General features: G+C 38.8%; 2 protein-coding genes across 4 annotated transcripts in view; one reads left to right on the top strand and one right to left on the bottom strand.

The window, feature by feature from the left end:
* Positions 1 to 2,437, bottom strand: part of SKIC3 (SKI3 subunit of superkiller complex) — a 150,546-nt gene extending 148,109 nt beyond the window's left edge. The window contains exon 1 of one of the 2 annotated variants that reach the window (XM_061424417.1): positions 2,332 to 2,437. In XM_061424417.1, the coding sequence (XP_061280401.1) occupies positions 2,332 to 2,432 (101 nt within the window). In that variant the 5' untranslated portion in view covers positions 2,433 to 2,437. The remainder of the gene's footprint in view (positions 1 to 2,331) is intronic. The other variant, XM_061424421.1, reaches the window with a different exon arrangement.
* Positions 1 to 16,775, top strand: part of ARSK (arylsulfatase family member K) — a 59,037-nt gene extending 42,262 nt beyond the window's left edge. Inside the window, exons 5-9 of one of the 2 annotated variants that reach the window (XM_061424424.1) lie at positions 113 to 284; positions 3,776 to 4,000; positions 13,526 to 13,750; positions 13,844 to 13,884; positions 15,867 to 15,945. In XM_061424424.1, the coding sequence (XP_061280408.1) occupies positions 113 to 284; positions 3,776 to 4,000; positions 13,526 to 13,750; positions 13,844 to 13,869 (648 nt within the window). In that variant the 3' untranslated portion in view covers positions 13,870 to 13,884; positions 15,867 to 15,945. Of the gene's footprint in view, positions 1 to 112; positions 285 to 3,775; positions 4,001 to 13,525; positions 13,751 to 13,843; positions 13,885 to 15,866 lie in introns of both variants that reach the window. The other variant, XM_061424423.1, reaches the window with a different exon arrangement.
* Positions 16,776 to 26,224: the final 9,449 nt, after the last annotated feature.

Raw genomic sequence — 26,224 nt, forward strand, 5'->3', positions numbered from 1 at the left:
TTACATAATTCATAACCATTCTTTTCTGCTAACCTAATTAAAGAAACGTCTGGTGTAGCTTACATTCTAGTTGGAAGGAAGGATTATTACAACTTGTTTTCTCCCCCTTTAGGTGTCGTATGATGCCATCAAAATCCCAAAGTGGTCACCTCTGTCAGAAATGCACCCGGTAGATTATTACTCTTCATATACCAAAAACTGCACCGGGAAGTTTACAGAAAAGGAAATTATGAATATTAGAGCATTTTATTATGCTATGTGTGCTGAGACAGATGCTATGCTTGGTAAGTAGTACAATTAAAATGCAATTAGATGAGGAAAAAGTATAATATTTTCCCAACAAACTGTGATCATGCTGGTTAGTGACCTGTATGAATATCCTCAGATAATTTCTTACAACAGTTGCTGAGATACTTCAGACTTAGAATTATAAGATTCCTGATACCTATAAAAATTGGGTAATTTGTATTATTAATAGAATAAAAGTCTTTTCTATTTTAATTATTCATAAATTCACAGATGCTTAGATTTGTTCATATATTTTTAAAAGATCATAAAAAATTATAATCTGCTGGAAACAAGACATATTCCTGAATTAAGGCAACTTCAGTTCTAGGAGATGAAACAGATTAGACATAGAATCTGGTGAGTTCTCCCAGGCTTGTAATAATTGCAAATCTTGTGAGTTCTCCCAGACTTGTAATAATTGCAAAATACATCCATTCTTCCTTGGCCAGTGAGAGCAAGACTTAAACTGAAATCAGTTTCCCCGTGTACATTATGGTCCAGAATTATATTCAATTTCCTTCCCTAACTCAGCTCAAAACCAAACCTGCCTCCATGAGATAACCATCAAGATAATGTTTTACTTGTCCACTTATAGACTTATGGCAATTTCCCATTCAGATGTGGAAAAACCCTGGTTTAAAATATCTCCATTTTAGGACAAATTATTTTTATAAAACCATATCATTTATTTTGCTGCACTTTGGAGTGGAGAATTATAATTAGTGAAGTGTGGGTAGCACTTCTTCTGAACAAAGTAAACCTTGGGAATGAACAAATAAATGGCTATTTCTTAAAAAGCAAAAATAGAAAGTATAAAAAAGAAAGCCAAAAAGCCCTATAGATAAACTATAATAAAGCAAGTATAATATGTTTTAAAAGTCCTAAGAACTTTCCAAGTACTCAATCTTAAATACAAATAAGATTTTAAATGAATTTCTTCAATCATAAATCCATACAGTTACTGAAATGTACTTTAATATTTTCTATTATTAATGAATATTCACTCATTTGCACACTGGAAATCACTTTTGAAAGTTTGCAGCTATCCATTCATCCAGATCAACAAAAATGAAATATTATATGTACATAAAATATTGCTGCAGGCAGTGTGGGAATACCTCTTTAAGTCTCTTAAGAGAAAAAAGATGCAACAGTTCACTTCATGTTACAAAATTCATGGACTATATTGTGTCTCTTTGTTACACCTATACTAGTCTGGTCCCTGAATAGTATTCATTACCATTCACATTGCGCTTCCCAGGTGGCACTAGTGGCAAAGAACACGCCTGCCAATGCAGGAGACACAAGAGACATGGGTTCAGTCCCTGGGTTGGGAGGATCTCCTGGAGGAGGGCATGGCAACCCATTCCAGTACTCTTGCCTGGAGAATTCCATGGACAGAGGCGCCTGGCGGGCTGCAGTCCATGGGGTTGCAAAGAGTTGGACACAACTGAAGTGACTTAGCATGTACTGTTCACATTACTTTGGGCACTGGTAGTACTAAGCTGAATATTATTAAGAAATTAAAAGCACTCTAACCTCTTACCCCACCTCAGGCTTTTATATTTGCTGCTCCTTCTGCCTGGGATTGGAGAAGGAAATGGCAACCTACTTTAGTATTCTTGCCTGGAAAATTCCATGGACAGAGGAGCCTGGTGGGCTATAATCCATGAGGTTGCAGAGTCGGCCATGACAGAGCATCTGAGCACTGCCTGGGATGCCCTTCCCTTTGCTTTTTTACATGGATGGCTTTTTTTTTTTTTTTTTTTGGCCCCACAAAACTGTTGGCAGGATCTTAGTTTCCTGACCAGAGACTGAACCCAGGCCCCTGGCAGTGGAAGTGTGGAGTCCTAAGGACTGGATCACCAGGGAGTTCCTTAAGTATTCTCAATTTTTAGCTGTCAGCCCAGATATTACCTCCTCGGGGCTATCCTATCTTCCCAGCCACTCTAAATTAGTATAACAGCTCCATCATCTTACTTACTCTATCCCATATTATCTTGTTTGTTTACATCATAATCTTTAATGATTTTGTCTACTCACTTCTTTACTGTCCATTTCCCTTGAAGAATGTGGACTTCATGAGGGGAGAGACATTCCTTCTCATTCATCATTGCATCCGAGGTGCCCAGTTTTGCATCCATGGTGCCTGGCACATAGGTAAAAAGGCAGTAAACATTTATGGAATGAGTATAAACATCAGCAGTTATAACATGGTGGTGTAACTACAGCAGTATACAAGTTATAGGGTCCTGGGGACAGAGGACTTCATTCTACCTGGAGGAACAGGGAATGCTTCACCAGGGAGGTGATGCTTGAGCTGGGTCATAAAGGAAGAATGGGGATTTGCCATGTAGACGTGGACGAAAGGGCATCCAACACGGAAGGCAGAGAGTGTATACAAAGGCAAGGAAGTACAAGCTGATTATTATTCGTTCAGGGAGTTGTCAGTCATTCAGGATTGTGAAAAGTAAAGGCTTAAGGGGCAGCTAGCTGAAGGTGCTAAACTTATACAAGAGTGAGACTGTGGGAAGCTACGGAAAAGTTTTAAGCTGGGGTGACATGATCAGATATTTTAGAAAGATTATTATGAAGGGGAAAAAGGAGTGGAGGCAAGCAAACCAATTAGGAAGCAAGTACAGTTATCCAGTTGAAAGATTCTGATGGTCTGCACCCCATAAATAACTCCTCACAGACTGGGTCTCAGATCCAACTGGACCTCAGAATTGCCTATGGTTTTTTTGTTTTTTGTTTTGTTTTTTTTTTTTTAAAATAATACAGACCCCTGCAGGCCAGATTCAGGAGCTGCCAAAATAGAAATGATGCTTCTCTCTAGACTTGTGTCTTACTGTGTTCTCTTAATTAAAATGAGGAAGTTTCATGTCCCTTAGAGACAGGACTGGTCAGAGGAATTTTAGTGTCCAAGAATTGCCAAATCACATTCATATATCGTCTGTACTTCTTCCAGCCTTTTTTTTAAAGGTGGGATTTCTGTAAGACTCAGCCGGCTTCATGGGCATGATCTAGTAATGGGGAATTTGAGAGAAAGGGTATCAGGAGGAGGAGTTCTGACCCCTTTTATCTCCTCCCATTGGGCAGCAGTTGTGGGTGGATGGTGACACCAATCCTTTCCTGAGACATGCACAGTGCAGATACCCACTCAGGCCTTTCTTTTCTCATTCAAGTCCCTGGAGGTAATGTTTTCCCCTACTCCCTGACAGAAACACAGAAAGCAAGCCAGGATGACCTCCAAATAAAGGAACTTATCCTTAGGTACTGCATTTTCTCCTTGCTCTCTCTAGTCCCTTCACTGAGAAGCAGATACATGAAATCTGGCATAAGTTATTTATTGAAAAACAGTAGATAACATTCAGATGTTAAAAAACATCCTGACAAATTCTTAGAGGGTAGAATCATTATGAGCTTATTATGATAGAAAAAAAGTGAGCTAAAAGCTAATTAAGCTTTACTTCTATATATATTGCAGGTGAAATCATTTTGGCTCTGCGCCAGTTAGGTCTTCTCCAGAAGACTATCGTCATATACACCTCAGACCATGGGGAGCTGGCCATGGAACACCGACAGTTTTATAAGATGAGTATGTACGAAGCTAGCTCCCATGTCCCACTCTTGATCATGGGGCCGGGAATTCAGGCCAACCTACAAGTATCAAGTGTGGTTTCTCTTGTGGATATTTACCCTACTATGCTCGGTAAGTAATGCCATTCTGTGAATATTTATTTGTAATAATGCTGGGAAATGAATAAACAAGATAGGTTAGGGGCCCCTGCTGACTTGTTCATAACTTTGAGCAACTGATTTAACTGTGAGTCAAATCTGTATCTGAAAAATGAGGATAATATTCCTCAGGTTCCTTTGGCCTTCACTTCCTCTAGTCCTTCTTCCTCCAAAAGACTCACAACCAGGATATGACAATAAAGTAAGCCAATAAGATTTCATTTCTATAACTTTATAGATATGATTTGTGTATCATTTGATTCTCTACCATCCCCTACCTAAAATGTAAGCATTTCCCTTCTGGATTATTCCATCCACTTTGAAACTACTAATTTTTCACAATGTTACATGTCCCTTAATGTTGATGCTCTGTGCATATTTCTCCTCGGAACCTTTAGATTGTTCTGTATGACTTATTTTACTAGCTTCTCAATGTCTATAAGCATAACCATAGGTCTCGAACAGCAACATTTGGATGTGGGTATTGAGCAATTTTTGTTAAACATACTAGAATAAAGCCGTCATAAATTTAGAAGAAGTTATATAGAACTGTTAGCTTCTAATTTAGCTGCTAAGTTGCTTCAGTCGTGTCCAACTCTGTGTGACCCCATAGACGGCAGCCCACCAGGCTCCCCTGTCCCTAGGATTCTCCAGGCAGGAATATTAGAGTGGGTTGCCATTTCCTTCTCCAATGCATGAAAGCGAAAAGTAAAAGTGAAGTCGCTCAGTCGTGTCCGACTCGTAGCGACTCCATGGACTGCAGCCTACCAGGCTCCTCTGTCCATGGGATTTTCCAGGCAAGAGTACTGGAGTGGGGTGCCATTGCCTTCTCCGATTAGGGGCCCTTAAATTCAGTAACATCAAATACCCTGGTCTAAGGCACCATCAATTGCAAAAAGTACCATCAATTTATAAATAGATTTTGGTGAAAGAAAAATGTGCATAGCATAAGATATATGTGTTTAATATGTATAAATTAAAATGTGAAACAAACATCTGGAAATTAAATAAGAAAAATCTTATTATCTCCTTTTTTTTCCTGCTACAAAGTCTTCACCTTTATTTAATTAAAGACTGTTACGGGGTCTTAAATTTCTTTACTGTGCATTTAAATCAGTGCCGGGAATTCCCTGGTGGTCCAGTGGTTAGGATTCTGCACTCCCTGTCACTGCCAAGGTCCCAGGTTGAATCCTCAGCTGGGGAACTAAAATCCCACAAGCCTCACGATCAAATTAAAAAAAAAAAAAAATCAGTGCCCTTCTTTTCTCTTTCACATCACTTGCGTATTTGACCACACTTCTTTGTTGTTCTTTTGCCTGGTGTGTATTTTTAATCTCTTCAGTTTCTTACTCATCATTTTCTGGTTCCCTTTTGTCCCAAAGCAATTATCACACAGTCATATCTTTGCCACTTTCTGGCTCCATCAATTTCCGGGCAATACCTATTACTTTTCCTCACTTCTGTTTTTCATCCAAAAATGTGTGTGTGTGATTATGTATATTTGAAGTGTCCCCTTTATTATCGTCTTTGTAGCTGTATGAAGATGTAGCTATGTGAATGATTCTTTACAGTGGCATTTCCTTAGTTTCCTCCCCTAGTTTTTTCTCATATGGAACTTTCCCCACCCAAATTTGCTGAACTTTTTACCCTTGTTCTGCTTTCTTGAGGTACAGTGATCAGAACTGCAAAAGACTGTTAAAGGCTGGGATGATTCTGTTTTCCCTCAATGTATTTCATAGTGATATTTGGCATTTTGTCTTTTTTGACTTAGCAGCTAAATAGTCCAGTATCTGTAGGAAGCCGTCTGTGATGAGTTCTCATCTCTTTCTAGTCATTCTATCACTTTATGTGTTAGTTAATTAATAGGCACTGTTTAAATCATTTTTATTTGAATATTGTTTTATATTTGCCTATAATGCAAATTTTCTCTACAAGTCTGATACACCATTATCACAACTTGCCAGCCTCATAAAAGTTAAAAATCATCTGCAAACTGGAAGATTTCACAATGTATGTATCTTAACAGTTTATTTAAGAAAATACTAAATAAAGTTGTTTGGAATGAGGGAATTGTCATTTATCCACCTACGGGGACACCTTCCTATCCCTGCCTATTTTATGTTACATGACAATGAGCATTTCTTTAGCCAAACAAAACATTCCCAGAAACCCCTTTGCATTTCTTCCATACCCTTCTGGAAATTATGATAAGTTCCCTGAAATTGTAGATTTTTTTCTATAATTGGTCAGTTATTACAGTTTTAAAAAAACTCATAGGTCTGCATAGGTTTTTGTTGTTTTTAACTTTGGAGTTTGTTAACAGACTCCTTCTGAGTCACATTCCCAGCAGAATATATTGTATTAACAGCATTTACATCGTGTGTTGATCAGACCTGCCCAACTCAAGTAAGTAAAGCCAAAGATCAGTGTCTCTCCAGTTTTAAACAGAAAATTAACATCTTCAAGGCTTAATGTGTTTCATAACGAATACTTTTATTATGAAAAGGGAAAAAATTACAGTTATATGGTTGGCGGAGGAGAATGAAGAGAATATCTAGGCATGGAACTTTATATAAAACACTGAAGCATCCTATTAACCAGATGTTAATCAGAGATAAGGTAGAAACAGAAAGATGCAAGGGGGAGCCTTAGGGGACTTCCTAGAGGTCCACTGGTTAAGACTCTGTGCTTCCACTGCAGCGGGTGAAGGTTTGATCCCTGGTCCGGGAATTAAGATCCCACACGTGCCACACATCAAGGCCAAAAAATAAAAAACCAAGAACCTTTGCTGGAGCTGGGAAACAACATGTAACATTATTTATCTAAAATTAACCTTTTTATAAGTGATAAAAGGTTAATATTAATAGAACTCTCACAAGTCTATGAAAAAGAGACATACCCTATAAGCAAATTGACCAGAATATATAAATAAGCAATTCACAATAGAAGACATATAAATGGCCAATATATTTTTAGAGCTTCAAACTCAGTAGTCAGAAAAATATTAAAACAAGAAGACACCATTTTTCTTTCACACATAGAGTTTGCAAAGATTCTTTTAAAAAGCAGAAAAGCTCATATTGGAAATATGCCTTCTCATGTTCTGCTGCTGGGAGTATAAACTGGCACAGATTTCCTGGAGGCAAATGTGGCATTATGTTCCAAATTACTTAGAAATATGCATATATTTTGACCTAGACGATTCCAATTTTAGGAATTAACCTATTCAGTTCAGCTCAGTTGCTCAGTAGTATCTGACTCTTTGAGACCCCATGAACCACAGCACGCCAGGCCTCCCTGTCCATCACCAACTCCCGGAGTTTACCCAAACTCATGTCCATTGAGTCAGTGATGCCATCCAATTATCTCATCCTCTGTCATCCCCTTCTCCTCCTGCCTTCGATCTTTCCCACCATCAGGGTCTTTTCCAATGAGTCAGTTCTTCACATCAGGTGGCCAATGTATTGGAATTTCAGCTTCAGCATCAGTCCTTCCAATGAATATTCAGGACTGATTTCCTTTAGGATGGACTGGTTGGATCCCCTTGCAGTCCAAGAGACTCTTAAGAGTCTTCTCCAACACCACAGTTCAAAAACATCAATTCTTTGGTGCTCAGCTTTCTTTGTGGTCCAACTCTCACATCCAAACATGACTACTGGAAAAACCATGGCTTTGACTAGACAGACCTTTGTTGGCAAAGTAATGTTTCTGCTTTTTAATATGCTGTCTAGGTTGGTCATAACTTTTCTTCCAAGGAGCAAATGTCTTTTAATTTCATGGCTGCAGTCACCACCTGCAGTGATTTTGGAGCCCAAAAATATAAAGTCTCTTGCTGTTTCCACTGTTTCCCCATCTATGTGCCATGAAGTGATGGGACCAGATGCCATGATCTTAGTTTTCTGAATGTTGATTTTTAAGCCAACTTTTTCACTTTCCTCTTTCATTTTCATCAAGAGTCTTTTTAGTTCTTCTTCGCTTTCTGCCGTAAGGGTGGTGTCACCTACATATCTGAGGTTATTGATATTTCTCCTGGCAACCTTGACTCCAGCTTGTGCTTCATCCAGTCCAGCATTTCTCATGATGTACTCTGCATATAAGTTAAATAAGCAGGGTGACAATATACAGCCTTGACGTACTCCTTTCCTGATTTGGAACCAGACTGTTGTTCCATGTCCAAATTAACTTATAGATGCACACAAAGGTTTATCTCCATGGATAATATTACATTATATTAAAGAATTAGAAACAGTATGAATATCTAGTAGTGATGAACTGGGTAAAAAATAGTCAATTTTATTTTAAAAAGTGAAATGATAAATGACAATGGCCCCCTTGTATTATTGAAAAGAAAACTGTAGGCTTTTAAAATATATAAATAATTTTTTGTTTTGGTGTGGTTTGTTGGTTATTGAGATAAAGTATCTACCTAATTTATTGTCCAAATCAGCACATTTTTTTAGAATAAAAGAATACTATTAACAATTAAACCAGGATTAGCATAAACTGAATCTGTTGCCTTGTTTAAACAGCCTTTCCAGTCAACAAGGCAAAGATAATTCTGATGGTCTGGGTTTAATCTGATGTTGGATTCAGCCTTTTAAAATGAAAGTACTTAGAGTTTAAAGCTACTTTTAGTAGTGATTAATAACTCTAAATTTAGACCTGTGAGACAGTGTATTCTATCTAAGCTTAATAAACATACAGATTTTGATAAAGTGTCTATAAAGAGTTTTTAAAGATATTTTGGAAGAGTGATTATTTTCTATGAAATGATGTTTGATGATAAAGTAGGAAGAGTTCTTTTAGTCTAAGTATCGTTGTAGGCCCTATCCCATTGTCATTTTCTAGGACTGGCAGAAAAGTGCCATCTCTCTGAACAGGAATTCTTTATACTGTAATAAAGTTAATATCATTAATTCAGAGATTATGCTTTAAAAAGTACTCCCCAACCTGTGATAAACCATAATGGAAAGGAATATGAAAAAGAATGTGTATATATAGTATTAGAGAATCACTTTGCTATATAGCAGAAATTAACACAACATTGTAAGTCAGCTATACTTCAATAAAATAGTTTTTTAAAATAATTACTCCCCCAAATATTTTCTTCTCAAATAATCTAATATCAGCATCCTTTAGCTCAGTTAGAAATAATATTTTTAAATTAAAATTGTCTTGACATTCTCTTTTAAACTTATTTTCATTTGAATTTTTTTCATTTAATAGTTGGCCTTTTTTTAAATACCTGCCTTCTTTTCACATAAAGGATAAATTCGGGATATGTTTAAACTGTGAAAATGTAATTGTATAACAATGCAGTTGTGTTTAAAAGAATGCTTCAATACTAATGATTTAAATTGCAAAATCTTCCTTGTTACAGGATCTTAGTGGAGGTTTGGGAGGGTCATTTTACATAGATTATTTTGTTTTTAATTGGCTGAAAAATACTGTAAAGTTGAATAACTACAGTAGATCCAGGCTTGTGGAGCAGTATTGAAGACTCCAGAGATCCTAGAGTCAGACTGCCTAAATTCAAATACCTCCTTCAGCATTTACCAACTGTATACCCTTGAGAAAGAAACTTAACATGTCTGGTCTTCAGTTTTCTTATCAATAAAATGGAAATAACAGTGACTGTTCCATAGCCTAGAACAATGACTGGAAAATGGTAAATGGTTAAATGTGAGATATTATTAACATTAATATTTTTATATTATTTAATATTTTATGTTTTTTAATATTTTTATATTAATGTCACTAAGCTGTGTCTGACTCTTTGTGACCCCATGGGCTGCAGCCCGCCAGGCTCCTCTGTCTATGGGATTCTCCAGGTGAGAATACTGGAGTGAGTTTGCCATTTCCTCCTCCAGGGGATCTTCCTGACCCAGGGATCGAACCCACATCTCCTGCATCACCATGCAGTAGTTACCATCTAAACCATGACATGATTCTGTTCAAAATCATTTAGAGTAAAATCCAGAATCTTTGATTAGACCTGTGAGTCCAGCGTGATTTCTTCCTCCCCCAACTCATCTCAAACAACTCGACCGTCACGTCCTCTGCTCCAGCCATGCTGGACTCCTTAGTGTTTGGGGAGCAGATGGAATGAAGCAGCTTCCTGCCTCAGTGTTTACAAGTGCTGTTCCCTGGGTGAATGCCCTTCCTCTCCACTTCCAGAGATCTGCTGGGCTCTCCGCAGCCCTTTCTCCTCATCAGAGAGGCCTCCCCTGACCATCCTGTATAACACGGCGCGCACACGCATTCCTGCCATCACTCTCTAGCCCTTGTACCCTGTTTTATTTTTCTTCGTTGCACTGATTACCACCTAGCAGATTTATCTGTCTCCCCACATTAGAATGTAAGCTCTTAGAGTCTGAGAGAGCTTACCTGTCTTGTCCACTGTTGTTTCCCTACATCTGGAATAGCAACTAGCCTGTTAGATGAATGGGAAAAAAAAAAAAAAATATATATATATATATATATATATACTTAAATGGATTCTTATCCCAGCTTAACACAAATAAACACAAGAGCATTATTTAAATTTTCTTTAGTCTAACAAGTTTCTTTAGTAAATTAGGCTTAAGATTAGACCTGAAATAAGGCATTTCTAAGTATAAAGTTGACTAAGATGCTAAATACAGGAAACTCCCCAGTCATGGGTGTATACCAGTTGGCCCCTGCTTTCCAGCCATCTCCAAAGCCCTCCTCTCCCTTCCTCTGCCTCCCAGTGGTGCCCGCTGACGGCTGGCACACTGACCAGCCTGACCCAGCCTGTTCCCGGGCCACTTTCTTCTTACAGTGAAAGTGAGGTCACTCAGTCGTGTCCGACTCTTTGTGACCCCATGGACAGTAGCCCCCCAGGCTCCTCCGTCCATGGGATTTTCCAGGCAAGAATCCTGGAGTGGGGTGCCGTTTCCTTCTCCCCTTCTTACAGTAACCCTTACAGGAAGTGGCCTACTGTCTTGCAGCTCAGTTAGTTTCATCTTGGGCCATCCTGTTAGTTTTTAAATTATTATTATTTTTTTAATGATTTGATTAAGTTTGGCCTCACGGGGTCTCCGTTGCTGTGCAGGGCCTTCTCTGGCTGCGGCGAGCAGGGGCTACTCTCTAGTTGCAGTGAGCACGCGGGTTTCTCATTGCCTTGGCTTCTCTTGTTGCGGGGAACAGACTCTAGAATGCGGGCTTAGTAGTTGTGGCACAGGGGCTCAGTTGCCACGTGGCGCATGGAATCTTCCCCTACCCGGGAAGCAATGCAGATCCCCTGGTTGGCAGACAGATTTTTAACCGTGGGACCTCCGGGGAAGTCCTGGGCTATCTTTTCTCTTGTGCATCTTGTGCATTTTCTCTCTTTAACATCTTTGCTCTTTCTTCTTCTTTTGTTATTAACCAGTTATCTCAAATATTTCTCTTCCTTTCTTTACTTGTCATTCTTTCTCAAAAAAGTCCCTGATGATGGATGGTTGGCAGAAGATTAGGACTTGTAATATGCCCCTTCCAAGGAAATGGAAGATACAGTTTTTTTAATTAAGTTATAGTGGCTCAGACGGTAAAGCGTCTGTCTACAATGCGGGAGACCCGGGTTCGAGCCCTGGGTTGGGAAGATCCCCTAGGAGAAGGAAATGGCAGCCCACTACAGTATTCTTGCCTGGAAAATCCCATGGACTGCAGAACTTGGTAGGCTACCCTCCATGGGGTCGCAAAGAGTCGGACACAACTGAGCGACTTCACTTTCATATGTAAAACAAGTCCCTTTAGAAGATTTATATTAGAGGCCTTTGTCTACTTCCTTATTCTCTTTTAATTAATCTGTTTCCTCACATACCTTTATGTGTGGGCTCAGTTGTGGCCAACTCTTTGCAACCCCATGGACTGTGGCCCACCAGGCTCCTCTGTCCATGGAATTTTCCACCCAAGAATACTGGATTGGCTTGCCATTTCCCTCTCCAGGAGATTTTCCCAACCCAGGGATCAAACCTGGGTCTCCTGCATTGACAGGTGAATTCCTTACCACTGAGCCATCTGGGAAGCTCGCTTAAATATGTACAGTCAAGCTAAAATAATTTTATTATTCAATTTTGTTTAATTTCTAGCATTGCAGATATATTACTTTCTATTTTTCATTGGAAATTATTTCTAAATTAATGTTTCTAAAAACATGGAACATTGAAACCAGAGAAACTGTGGGGGAGGCAACTGCAGATTCCTTTTGGAACTACCCCAAGTCCCCAGCCATAATTAACAGTATTTTTTTTTTTTTTCTCATGGCTTGCAAGATCTTAGTTTTCCTTCCAGGGATTGAACCTGGGTACATGGCAGTGAAATCACAAGAGTCCTAACCACTGGACTGCCAGTGAATTCCCTATTTTTCTATAGGAAAAAGATAGCTTGAATTCCAAGCAAATGGAAAAATCCCATGGATGGAGGAGCCTGCAAGGCTGCAGTCCGTGGTGTCGCTGAGGGTTGGACACAACTGAGCGACTTCACTTTCACTTTTCACTTTCATGCATTAGAGAAGGAAATGGCAGCCCACTCCAGTGTTCTTGCCTGGAGAATCCCAGGGACAGTGGAGCCTGGTGGGCTGTCGTCTGTGGGGTCGCACAGAGTCGGACACAACTGAAGTGACTCAGCAGCAGCAGCAGCAGCCTCTTTTTTAAGTTAGACATTTCTTATGCTTTGTTTTTTGTATCTATATTTGATACGGAAAAAATAGATTATTTTTCTCTAAATCAGTATGATCCAGGATTTCCCAACATATGTTCTGCAAAATATTAGTCCCTCAAGATGCTACTTAGGAATAAACAGAAATTCTGTCATCAGATAACTTTGGGATACATGGCACACTATATACCTTGAAGATTTATGATACATATCAGCAATAAATTTACATCTACAAAAAAATTATATATTTAATTTTAACCATTGTTGGCAAACATATGTAACTACTAGACTCCTTTCTCATATACATTTTGTTAATATTCTGTGGAACAAATCTGAGAGATACCTGTGATCTCTTAATCATTCAGAAATGAAGGACTTATGATATTAACTAATATTTATTGAGGGTTTCCTATGTGTCAGGCACTATTCTCAGAATTTTACGTAAGTTATCAGATTTAAACCTAAAATAGATCTGTGAAATACAGGCACTATTATTATTTCCCTTTTACAGATGAAGAAACTGAGGTTCAAATGGTTAACAACATGCCCAAAGTCACAAGGCTGGGAAGTAAGCATTTGAGTCTAGGCAATTTACAAAATCTATACATAATCTCTAGTCTCTGTGACCTTTAATGATGTCATTTATCAACGTTCAACGAATGAAAGAATGACTTATTTTAAAATCCTGTGTTATTTTGTGACTTCCCTGGCAGCCCAGTGGTTAAGACTCCATGACTCCAATGCAGGGGGCACAGGTTCCACCCCCTGGTCAGGGATCATCCCGCATGCTACGGGATGCAATTAAAAAAAAAAAAAAAGTCTTATTTTTGTCATGTAGATATTGCTGGAATTCCTCTGCCTCAGAACCTGAGCGGATACTCTCTGCTGCCATCATCGTCAGAAATGTTTAAGAATGAACAAAAATTTAAAAACCTACACCCACCATGGATTCTGAGTGAATTCCATGGATGCAATGTAAATGCTTCCACCTACATGCTTCGAACTAACCAATGGAAGTATATAGCCTACTCTGATGGTGCTTCAGTATTGCCTCAACTCTTCGGTAAGTTTGCTGATATTATTTTTTAGGTAGAGATTATTTTTAATGAGTTGACCTATACAGTATTGCTCAAGGGAGCCAATAATCTTTTTTCAGATGGTTGGATGGCATCACCGACTTGATGGACATGAATTTGAGTAAGCTCCGGGAGTTGGTGATGGGCAGGGAAGTCTGGCGTGCTGCAGTCCATGGGGTCTCAAAGAGTCTGACTTGACTGAGCAACTGAACCAAATCTTTGTTAAAGTAAATAAATACCTGCAGTTTCTCACACTGGGTCAATTTACAAAATGTTGCCCTGGAGAGAAGCTGCTTCTTTGAAAATCAGCATCTGAATTCCAAAGCAAGTGCCCTAAGGCTTTTGATCTGGGTCTCAAGACTGACACGGCTGTATTCTCTGATCAAGGTGTCTTCTGATATTCATGGTTATCTTCCCCAATCAGTAGTCAGCGCCCTCTCATTGTACCTCAGATTTAGTTGTTCTGGAAGATTAACTCCTATCTTATGGAGGCTGACATCCTACATTTATTATTTAACATTCCCCTCAGCCCTGCAAGATGATGTGCTGTGTGCTCAGTCGCTTCAATTGTGTCTGACTCTTTGCAACCCATGCACCGTAGCCCGCCAGGCTCATCTGTCCAGGGGATTTTCCCGACAAGAATACTGCAGTGGGTTACCATGACCTCTTCTGGGGGATCTTCCCGACCCAGGAATTGAACCTGCATCTCCTGCATCGCAGATGGATTCTTTACCTGCTGAGCCATTGGGGAATCCCCTCCAAGATGATATTATCATCCTTATTTTATAGAGAAGACTAGGGTTCAGATACCTATGCAAAGTCTCATAGCTAAGAAGTGGAAAAGCTTGGGATTTCAACCCATGTCTGACTCCAAAATTTATGCTCCTTCTCCCCTACAAAAACGTGGTAGAATCACTATTCTGAATTTGTTTTCAAGCAGCATTATTAGATTTATGGTTTTACTTATTCTTTGACACCTTTTTGCACATAAAATGTGCTAAAGCTATTTTTAATATTCCTTTCTCCCCAAGTTTTTTCCCAGTTATAAATGCCAAAATTATTAATTCAAAATAATTCTTTATAGGCTGAATTGATCGACCCATCCTTAACTCTAAAAGGAGGAGATTCTTGGCTTCAAAAATGTACTTAGGTTTTCATTCTGTTGAGTAACGGGCATCTCTTGTTCATTCATTGTTTATGTTCTGCAAAAAGCAGATGTGACTGAAAAGAATCAGTGAGGGAGCCTGCCTTTCCTATATTCTCTAGGGTTTATTCACTGGCTTCCCTTTCTCAGAGAGGTGCCATCTGAAATCACCCAGCAAAATCATGCGTGTCATCAGCAATCTTCTGGCTAATGCACTCAAATAAGCCTGGAGGGATTTTTCCCTCACTGTGCACTCATTGTTCATTTACTGTCTCAGGCAAATTGTCATAAGAGCTTCAATTTGCTATTTTTCCAACTAGGTTGGCATTCTAGTTATATCCTCTGTCTTCCTACATTGTAGGTCAAAGGAGTGTTTATGTTATCTGAAATGTTTATCATTATTTTCTCGATGGTAGTGATTGAGCGTTCTTATTTCCATGCCTATTTGCTCAAATAGTATCACTGAATGTAATTTTCAAAAATCCAAGCACGGGTTGCAAATGTATTTAAAAGCAAACAGAAAACCTAGGAGTAAGGGAAGTTGCAAGAAAATGACTTGGCTATATAAAGAATTCTACAGCTGGAACATTTGGGCCTGTTGAAATGTAACAATATAAGCATTAATATATATATTTTTTGCACGTCAAAGTAAGCAAAGTATCAAAAACAGAAAGCACTGAGGCTAAGCCAGCCTACTAGTTTGACTGTTTCTGCCATCTAAGAATAGATAAAGGGGAAAATGTGGTAGAAGGATAATGATAAGAAGGAAGAGACCTACATTTAGAAAGGTGTTTAACTCTTGGTATATTAAGTTTCCATTTATACCACCCTTCAGCTTACTACACTAAGAAGAACTGAAAAGAAAAATAAACTATACTGCATTATCCGTTACAGAGTAATGACATTCTAAAAAATGTTTTTTAAGCAGGTAACTGTCATTCAATTTTTTTTTCTTTCAGATCTTTCTTCAGATCCAGATGAATTAACAAATATTGCTGCAAAGTTTCCAGAAGTTACTTCTTCGTTGGATCAGAAGCTTCGTTCCATTATTAACTACCCTAAGGTTTCTGCTTCTGTCCACCAGTACAATAAAGAGCAGTTTATCAAGTGGAAACAAAGTATAGGGCAAAACTATTCAAATGTCATAGCAAACCTTAGGTGGCACCAGGACTGGCTGAAAAAACCAAAGAAGTATGAAAATGCCATCGATCAGTGGCTTAAATCCCACTCTGATGCAAAAACAATTTGGAAAAAAAAAAAAAGAAAAGAATGTTTTAGAGCTATATAGAAATATGTTATAAAATCATGATTCATTATGGATTTTAAATGTCAGTTTTAATAATTACTGATTTTAAATTAAAGAATGTACTCTTTTAAAATAAGATACCAATCATTATAAAATAATATATTTTCAAAATGATTACTTCTACTGCTGCTGCTAACTCGCTTCAGTCGTGTCCAACTCTGTGCGATCCCATAGATGGCAGCCCACCAGGCTCCCCCGTCCCTGGGATTCTCCAGGCAAGAACACTGGAGTGGGTTGCCATTTCCTTCTCCAAGGCATGAAAGTGAAAAGTGAAAGTGAAGTCGCTCAGTTGCGTCCGACTCTTAGCGACCCCATGGACTGCAGCCCACCAGGCTCCTCCGTCCATGGAATTTTCCAGGCAAGAGTACTGGAGTGGGGTGCCAAATGATTACTATCAAGACCTTATTCTTAGCAACTTCTAACAACTTAATGGGAGTATTAAAAGGATGGAAACAAATATTAGAACATAAAGTTGTGTTCCTCTGAATATTATGGAATATAGAATATTATAACAATTATTAAAATTATTACTTATGAACCATAAAATAGTTACTTTTGAGTATCTGATGGTGTCTGATGAGTTATTTTTATCTGATTGGACATAGGTCATTTGAATGTATTTGATGGGAGAATTTGGAGTATTTTATGGGACACAGACCATGGATATGGCTGATTTTATTTTTTTAAATAGGCAAAATATATGCACAAGGTATAAATTTCAAAAAGGTACTAAAGGGTTAACAATGAGTGTGAAGCCTCTTTTCTTTTCCAATCCCTCAACCATCCAGTTCCCCTTTTTGGAGACAACTGCTGTAACAACCTTCCTATGTATCCTTTGAGAGACAGCACTCCTCCACCCCCAACAAATGGCAGCATACCATGCAAAATGTTCCACGGCTTGCTCTCTTTTTCTTCACTTTAACAAAGACACCTAGAAGTGAAATCGCTGGGGCAAGACTGTATCTAGCAAAATCACTCTAGACACTACTATATTATCCCTACAAACATTATATCAATTTATACTCCTACTAGAAACATGTGTCCTCACATTTATTGCCAATTGGGCAGATAGAAGATATCTTATTGTTATTTTCCTCACTATGTGTAAAGTAGATCATATTTTCATATGTTTAATAGCCATTGGAATTTTCTTTACTATGACCTTTTCTATTTCTATACTTTGCCTAGTTTCTGTTGGGTATTTGTCTTTTTTATTACATACTTTAGATATTAGCTCTCTGTCTGTTAGAGAAGCTGCAAATATCTTTTTCCTTTTCATAATTTGTATTTTGACTAGTGCCCTAGTGTTTGTTGACATGTAGAAATTGGTATTTTCATGCAGTCCGATTTATGAATCCTTGCTTTTATGGCTTTGGGATTTTGTGTCATATTTAGACTGGCTTTTCCTACCTATCTTCATTTAGAGTTTTATTTTTCACTCTTAGGTTTTTAACCCATAGGAATGTATTACATATTAGAGATCTAACTTTAGCTTGTGTTTTTTAAGATGACCACCCAATTGACCTCTTACTGAGAAAAGTAATATTTATTCCATCAGTTAGAAAATGCCACTTCGCTATATAACAACTTTTATTGAATAAATGATCTTTTCGTCTATTGATCTGAAATGACATTTTTATTATATACAAGTCACACTGACATTTGGGTCCTTTCAAAACATTTCTTACTTTGCAGTGGACCGTTCTATTTTGTTTATAAGTGGGGTAGGCAATATCTGGTAGGACTGTTTCCTGTGAATCAGTTTTCTTTTTCAGAATTGTCCGGGCTATTCTTACTTATTTATTTTTCTCATATAAATCTAGAATCAACCTGTCTAGTTCCAAAAATGAAAAATCTTGGTAGTCTTTTTATGATATCATATTAAGTGTATAGCCTAAATTAGAACTGAATTTTTTATGATATTCAGTTATTCTAAAGAATATAGTATACTTTCCCCTTTAAGATTTCTTTATATCACTCAATAGTATTCTAAGTTTTCTTCATGTAATCAGTTTCTTCATAGACATTTTTAGAAAGTAAGGACCTTTAAAAAATGCCACCAAGGCCTCATCCCTGTGCTTCCCAGGTGGCACTACTAGTAGAGAACCTGCCTGCCAACGCAGGAGACATAAGAGACATGGGTTCAATCCCTGGGTTGGGAAGTTCCCCTGGAGAAGGACGTGGCAACCCACTCCAGTATTCTTGCATGGAGAATCCCATGGACAGAGGAACTTGGCTGGCTATAGTCCATGGGGCCGCAAAGAGTCAGACATGACTGAAACGGCTTCACTCAGACCCCATCCCACAGCAGTGGGATTAGAATTCCAGGATGGCACCTGGGTGGTTTTGTTCTTGCTGCTGTTTTGTCTGTTAAGCCGCCCAGCAGATGACCCTACTGTGTAGCCAGAGGTGACTTTATTCCTAGCTATTTTATCATTTGATGGTATTTTATCATCTGTGAGATTTTAAATAGATGCTTCTTCCAGTTATTTATATATGCAAACTCTATGTCTATATATTTACTTTATGCCAACAATACAATATATTTGTCTGTTAAGCCACCCAGCAGATGACCCTAATGTGTAGCCAGAGGTGACTTTATTCCTAGCTATTTTATCATTTGATGGTATTTTATCATCTGTGAGATTTTAAATAGATGCTTCTTCCAGTTATTTATATATGCAAACTCTATGTCTATATATTTACTTTATGCCAACAATACAATATATTTTTGTACCAGTAGTTTTCCAGTTGGTATCTTATATTCTTCAGGTAAAAAGTCTATCTGCAAATAACAATTTTACCTAATTTCTTTTTATTTTTAACCTAACTTTCCTTTTCAAACTGTCTTAGAAGTTTTCTTCATGAGCCAGTTCATCTCCTTTGTTTATTGTTCTTCAGTGAATTTATATGAGCTTATCTTTGCATTTATGTATGAATTTCTCAGAAATAAATTTCACTTCAGATGTATTCTGAAGTAAAACTATTAAGAGAAAGATTTCAGTACTAGATTATTGAGGTTAAAATTAAAATATACAAATCTACCTCCTATCTCCTAATGGAACCTAAGGGATATAAAAATATCTAACGTGTAGTATATATGTTATTATAGGGAAAAATAAAGCAATAATAGTAGAAATGTGATTCTGAAAACATGGGCATATAAAGATAAATATAATCCACCTCATTCTATTCAAACCCTTTAAGATGCATTCACTGTTAGAATTTACCAAGCATCTACAATGTTATAATCATATTCAACACAGCTTCTCTGGTGGCTCAGTTGGTAAAGAATCTGCTTTCAATGCAGGAAACTGCCTGCAATGTAGGAGACCCAAGTTCGACCCCTGGGTTGGGAAGATCCCAGAGAAGAAAATGGCAACCACTCCAGTATTCTTGCCTGAGAAATCCCACGCACAGAGGGACCTGATGAACTACATGGGGTCACAAGGGTCAGACACGACTTAGCGACTAAACCACCACCACCAACATAGGATCATAATTAGGTAAAATTATGTTTTAGGACTGTATCTAATCCAAAATGGTATCTTACCAACCAAGAAAGCAAAAAAAGAAAAAGAAAAACTTGCAAAACCAAGACAAATCATCTAGTGCCAGAGTCTGAGAGGACCTGACACTCATCAATAGCTGGATTGAGGACAATCTTTGGGCTTCATCTTTTACTGCTACCACCCTCTTCCGGTTCACCACCATCTGTTGTTTTGGAGTTTTGCAATAGCCTCCTAGGAGGTCACCCTGAGCCTGCCCTTGGCTTTCCTCAGTCTCTTCTCAACATAGCAGTCAGAGTGATTCTGTTAAGATAGAGCAGATCACACTGATGGATACTCAAACCTTCCACTGGTTTCTCACTTTGTAAAGACCTGTTTACTGGGAAAAAAAAAAAAAAAAGCACAGCCTAGAAGTTGAGAATTATATTTTATTGGCAGACTTGTGGAGGACCTAAGCCCAGCAAGCAGCCTCTCAGATAGCTCTGAAGGAGAGACTGCCCCAAAGAGATAAGGGAAGAGCCAGGTTATATAGGAGTTTTTGCAACAAAAAAGCAGGCAGTAGGAACATGTTAATTAGAGAAAAACAACATTCTAAGTTAATAAATTTAGCACTTGTCTATGTACTGTTGTTGTTGTTCAGTTGCTCAGTCGTGTCCAACTCTGCAACCCCACTGATTACAGCACACCAGGCTTCCCTGTCTGTCACTATCTCCCAGAGGTTGCTCAAACTCATGTCCATTGAATCGGTGATGCCATCCAACCATATCATCCTCTGTCACCCCCTTCTCCTCCTGCCCTCAGTCTTTCCCAGCATCAAGGACTTTTCAAATGAGTCAGTTATTCATATCAAGTGGCCAAAGTATTGGAGCTTCAGTTTCAGCATCAGTCCTTCCAACGAATATTCAGAGTGGATGTCCTTTAGGATGGACTGGTTTGATCTCCTTGCAGTCCCAGGGACTCTCCAGAGTCTTCTCCAGCATCACAATTCGAAAGCATCACTTCTTTGGCACTCAGCCTTCTTTATGGTCCAACTCTCACATCTGTACATGATTACTGGAAAAACCATAGCTTTGACTATTTGGACCTTTGTCTACTTTTTAATATGCTATCTAGGTTTGTCATAACTTTTCTTCTAAGGAGCAAGCATCTTTTAATTTCATGGGTGCAGTCACTATCCCTAATGATTTTGGAGCCCAAGAAAATAAAGTCTGTCACTGTTTCTTTTTCCTCATCCATTGGCCTTGAAGTGATGGAACCAAATACCATGATCTTCATTTTTTGAATGCTGAGTTTTAAACCAGCTTTTTCACTCTCCTCTTTCACATTCATCAAGAGGCTCTTTTAATTTCTCTTTGTTTTCTGCCACTAGAGTGGTATCATCTGCATATCTGAGGTTGTTAATATTTCTCCTGGCAACCTTGATTGTAGCTTGTGCATCAACCAGCCCAGCATTTCACATGGTATACTCCGCATATACGTAAATAAGGAGGGTGACAATATACAGCCTTGACACACTCCTTTCCCAATTTTGAACCAGTTTGTTGTTTCATGTTTGATTCTAACCATTGCTTCTTGACCTGCATACAGGTTTCTCAGGAGACAGGTGAGGTGGCCTATGTATGGGGAGATGCAAGAACCTGGGCTTAATGACATCATTCCTTTGATACGTACTTGAACTATCTAGGGCCCGTATCCTATTTTTCTAGATCCTGAATACCTTCAGGATGCACAGGGAGTGGGGGCAACTATGGTGGCTGATGGCTTGATGGTCATAACATCCTTTGTTTATTGATACATCAGGTGACATTCTGGGTCACAAGCTCAAGTCATTACAGTGGCCTCAGTTCAGTTCAGTCGCTCAGTCACATCCGACTCTTTGCAACCCCATGGACTGCAGCACGCCAGGCCTCCCTGTCCATCACCAACTCCCGGAGTTTACTCAAACTCTTGTCCATTGAGTCAGTGATGCCATCCAACCATCTCATCCTCTGTTGTCCCCTTCTCCTCCCACCCTCAATCTTTCCCAGCATCAGGGTCTTTTCAAATGAGTCAGCTCTTCGCATCAGGTGGCCAAAGTATTGGAGTTTCAGCTTCAGCATCAGTCCTTCCAGTGAATATTCAGGACTGATCTCCTTTAGGATGGACTGGTTGGCTACAGAGCCCTAAGTGATCTGGCCTCTCGCTGTACCTGTGCTCCCGCACTCCACTTTGCTCACTCTGCTCCAGCCCCACTGGCCTCCCTGTCCTTTCCCAGGCATGTCAGACAAGCATGATCTCAAGCCCTTTGTGCCTGTCAACTCTCTTGGCCTAGAATGCAGTTCTTCTCTCAGATGTCAAAAGGGCTCACTTTGTTATCTCCTCCAGGTCATTGCTAAAATGTTAACCTCATCACGAGGGCTTACCTGCTTTATTGTTCTGCATATAAACCATTACCCTCCAGCTTAGTGTATGTTTTGCAGACCATTTGTTGACTCTGTCTCCCACCCCTCCTACCCCACTAGAATGGAGGCTCTGCACAGGAATGGCCTTTGGTCCTTTTTTGTTTCCTAAAGTACCCCAAGGACCTTACATGTAGTAGAAATTCAGTAAATATTTGTTCAATTGATATGCTAGGAATTTGAGTTTTTCAGATATTACACTGTATTAGAAAACCAACCCATTTGTCCATGGCCGGGCAAGGGGTGAAAAGGAGTAGACGGCTCAAAAAAGCTGAGCCTTCTAGAAAGAGTAAATTCTGGCAAAAGCCTGCAGAGGAGAGTTTGACGAAGGAACTCTACCCCTCTTTATTTTTCCTTTTTCTATGAAAAAGGCAGATACTAAGTATTTTACGCTTTGTGAGCCATATGGATCTCTTTCACAACTGCTCAATCCTGCCGTAGCAGCATGAAAGCAGACAATACGTGAACAAATGAGCCTGGCTATATTCCAGTGAAGCCTTGTTTACAAAAACACAGGATCTGACCTGTGGGCTACAGATTGCTAACTGCTAGTCTAGAACAAGGATTCACAGCTTGCTGCAATTTGCATGTTTAAAAACTATTAATGCCTGGCTCCCACCTCCAATTGTTGAGATTTTTTAAAGCTCTCCAGGTGATTCTAATGTGCAGCAAAATGCAAGAACCATGGGTCTGGAACCTTGTTATCCGAACTATGGTCTTGGACCAGAAGCATCCACATCAATTGGAAGCTTTATATGTTTTTATTTCTCTTTGTAAAAAGGAAAAAAAAAAAAAAAAGTAGATCTGTATTCTTTCTACTGTTTGTGGTTTTCCATTTCATAAAACCCAGGGGATCTTACTAAAAACTACTATAATTGATGAGATCTGTTAAATAGCTGAGGTGAGATTTGTTAAACAAATACAAAAATCAATACCTATCTGTAAGAATGTCATCTGTAAGAACAATCACTAGATAAAAATGGAAATTAGGAAAAATATTCCACTCACAATATGACATTCTACAAAACAGTTTAAAGTTTAACAGGAGGCATGAACCTAGATGAAAAAAGTTATAAAGTTCTATTAAGTTTACAAACAAGATATAGATACGGAATGACAGCATGTTCTGGGATGCTGCTGCTGCTGCTGCTAAGTCGCTTCAGGATAGTAGGATCTAATACTAAAATGCTCTTTTCCAGAATTAATGCATACATTTCACACAATACAGCTTTTAATCCCAATAAGGTTTTTCTTTCATTGGACTAAATGATCTTAAGGTTTTCAAGGAACATTGAATGTCTGAAGTATCTAATAAATTATTGAGAGAGAATATTGAGATCGGACAATCCTTGCTGCTGCTGCTGCTGCTGCTAAGTCGCTTCAGTCGTGTCCGACTCTGTGCGATCCCATAGATGGCAGCCCACCAGGCTCCCCCGTCCCTGGGATTCTCCAGGCAAGAACACTGGAGTGGGTTGCCATTTCCTTCTCCAAGGCATGAAAGCGAAAAGTGAAAGTGAAGTCGCTCAGTCGTGTCCGATTCTTAGCGACCCCATGGGCTGCAGCCCACCAGGCTCCTCCGTCCATGGGATTTTCCAGGCAAGAGTACTGGAGTGGGGTGCCATTGCCTTCTCCACGGACAATCCTTACTGGCTATTAAAGCATACTGTAAATCACTGAATCAAACTAGAATTTGGTGATGAGGGGCCATGAGCAAAAAAGAGAGATAATTACAAAGTAGGTGAAAGAAGCTCAATGTGGAAAACAGATTGATCCCTTCTACACTGGTTAGATTGTCTGCGTTTGTGTGTGTGATGCTTACAATTATATGCATTAAACTCTCAGTAAAGAGACTCTCAAGATTCTTCTCCAACACCACAGTTCAAAAGCATCAATTCTTTGGTGCTCAGCTTTCTTTATGGTCCAACTCTCACATCCATACATGACTACAGGAAAAACCATAGCTTTGACTAGATGGACCTTTGTTGGCAAAGTAATGTCCCTGCTTTTTACTATGCTGTCTAGGTGTCACTACTTCTGAGAGAAGGGTAAGAAACATGGAGAGAGAAACCCCCCATCCCGCCCCGCATGGCCATGGTGTGCTGAAAGGTAGGGGTGAAGCAGGAACACTGAGAAAAAACTTCGAGCGTTCCAGACCTCTCACTAAAGCAGAACAGCCCCAGGATGGAGGGGTCTGAGGTCTGTAGTAGAATAACGATAACTTCAGCAACATCAAAACGCAAACTTAGCTCAGCTACTGCCTACATTTAGTCAACCCCCACCCTAAGCCTGACGGCTGAAGAGGCATGCCCATTGGAGTAAATACTATTTACCTCCGTAACTTATGTCTGGCATGTGTTCAAACTGACATGGCAAAGAAGCAACAAAAAACCCATTCTGAAGACATAGTCAGAACCAGACTTAGAGATGGCCCAGAAATTGGATCTATGAGAAAAGTCACTTGAAAATACTATGATTAATCTATTGAAGGATCTGGAGCAAAATGTGGGTAACATGCATGAACAGATAGGGAATTTCAGCAGCGAAGTGGAAACTATTTTTTTTTTTTTTAAGGAATAAAATTGATTTACCAGGAATGAAAAACATGCTATCATGGATGAAGAAGTCCTTCAAATAACTTAGCAACCACCCAAACACAAAACAAAAAATTAGTAAACTTGAAAAAAAGAATTAGTAAACTTAAATACAGGCCAAAAGAAATTGTTCAGAATAAATTTCTGAATTTCATAGGGTAACAAACTCCTCTGAGGAGACATGGGATAGGAAAAAAAGAAAAGAATGGAAAAAAAAAGAAAGAAAAAATGAGGGAAAATAGAGCAGAGCATCCAAGAACTGTGGGACAATATGAAAAGATATGAGTGCAACTGAAATAACAGAAGGTGAGTAGAGGGAAAATGTCACAAGAAATAGAAAAGATAATTTCTGAGGATTTTCTGAAACTAATAAAAGATAACAAATCAACCTAAATGTTTACAGAAGCCCAAAAAGAATATAGACAAAAATACACATAAGCACATCCTACTCAAACTGCTGAAAAACAGACAAGGAGAAAAATCTTGGAGGCAACCAGAGGGGGAGAAAAAAACATTCTGTACGAGGGAACAAAGATAAGAAAGCAGATTTCTCACCAAAACCTGAAAACTGTAGACAATGGTGCAGCTTCTTCAAAGACAAACTGTCATCCTAGAATTTTGTATATGTAGTAAAAATTTTTCAAAAATGAAGAAAAAGCTGAGAGAATTTGTTGCCAGCAGATCTGAACTATTTAGAAACATTAAAGGACCTTGTTTAAGCAGAAGGAATATGGCATCATTTGGAAATCTGTATCTACACAAGCAAGAAATAGAAACACTCATATATTACTGGTGGGAATATAAAGTGGTATGCTCTGGAAAATGGTTTGGAATTTCCTCAAAAAGTTAAACACAGAATTACCATATTACCCAGCAATTCCACCCCTGGGTGTTTATCCTGGAAAATGGAAGCGAGATGTTCACAGAAAAAGCTGTACACAAATATTCACACTAGCATTGTGCACAATATTCAACAAGTGGAAACAATCCAACAGCTGCTAAGAGATAAATGGTTTTGTGTAGTTCAAAATGTATCATCTGTACAATGGGATAGTACTTAGTCATCAAGAGGAATGAAGTACTGTTACATTCTACAATATGGATGAACCTTAAAAACATGTTGGTAAGTGAAAAAAGCCAGACACAAAGACCACATACTATTATTACTGAATTTATATGAAATGTCCAGAATAAACAACTCCATAGAGACAGAAAGTAGATTAGTGATTGCCAGGAGATCTGGGATGAAGGCAATGTGTGAAGGGTTTCTTTTGGGAATGGTGAAAATGTTCTAGAATTAGATAGTACTTCGGACTGCAAGGAGCTCCAACCAGTCCATTCTAAAGGAGATCAGTCCTGGGTGTTCTTTGGAAGGAATGATGTTAAAGCTGAAACTCCAGTACTTTGGCCACCTCATGAGAAGAGTTGACTCATTGGAAAAGACTCTGATGCTGGGGAGGGATTGGGGGCAGT

The sequence above is a fragment of the Bos javanicus genome, chromosome 7 (genome assembly GCF_032452875.1).
Source record: "Bos javanicus breed banteng chromosome 7, ARS-OSU_banteng_1.0, whole genome shotgun sequence".
Classification (NCBI taxonomy): domain Eukaryota; kingdom Metazoa; phylum Chordata; class Mammalia; order Artiodactyla; family Bovidae; genus Bos; species Bos javanicus.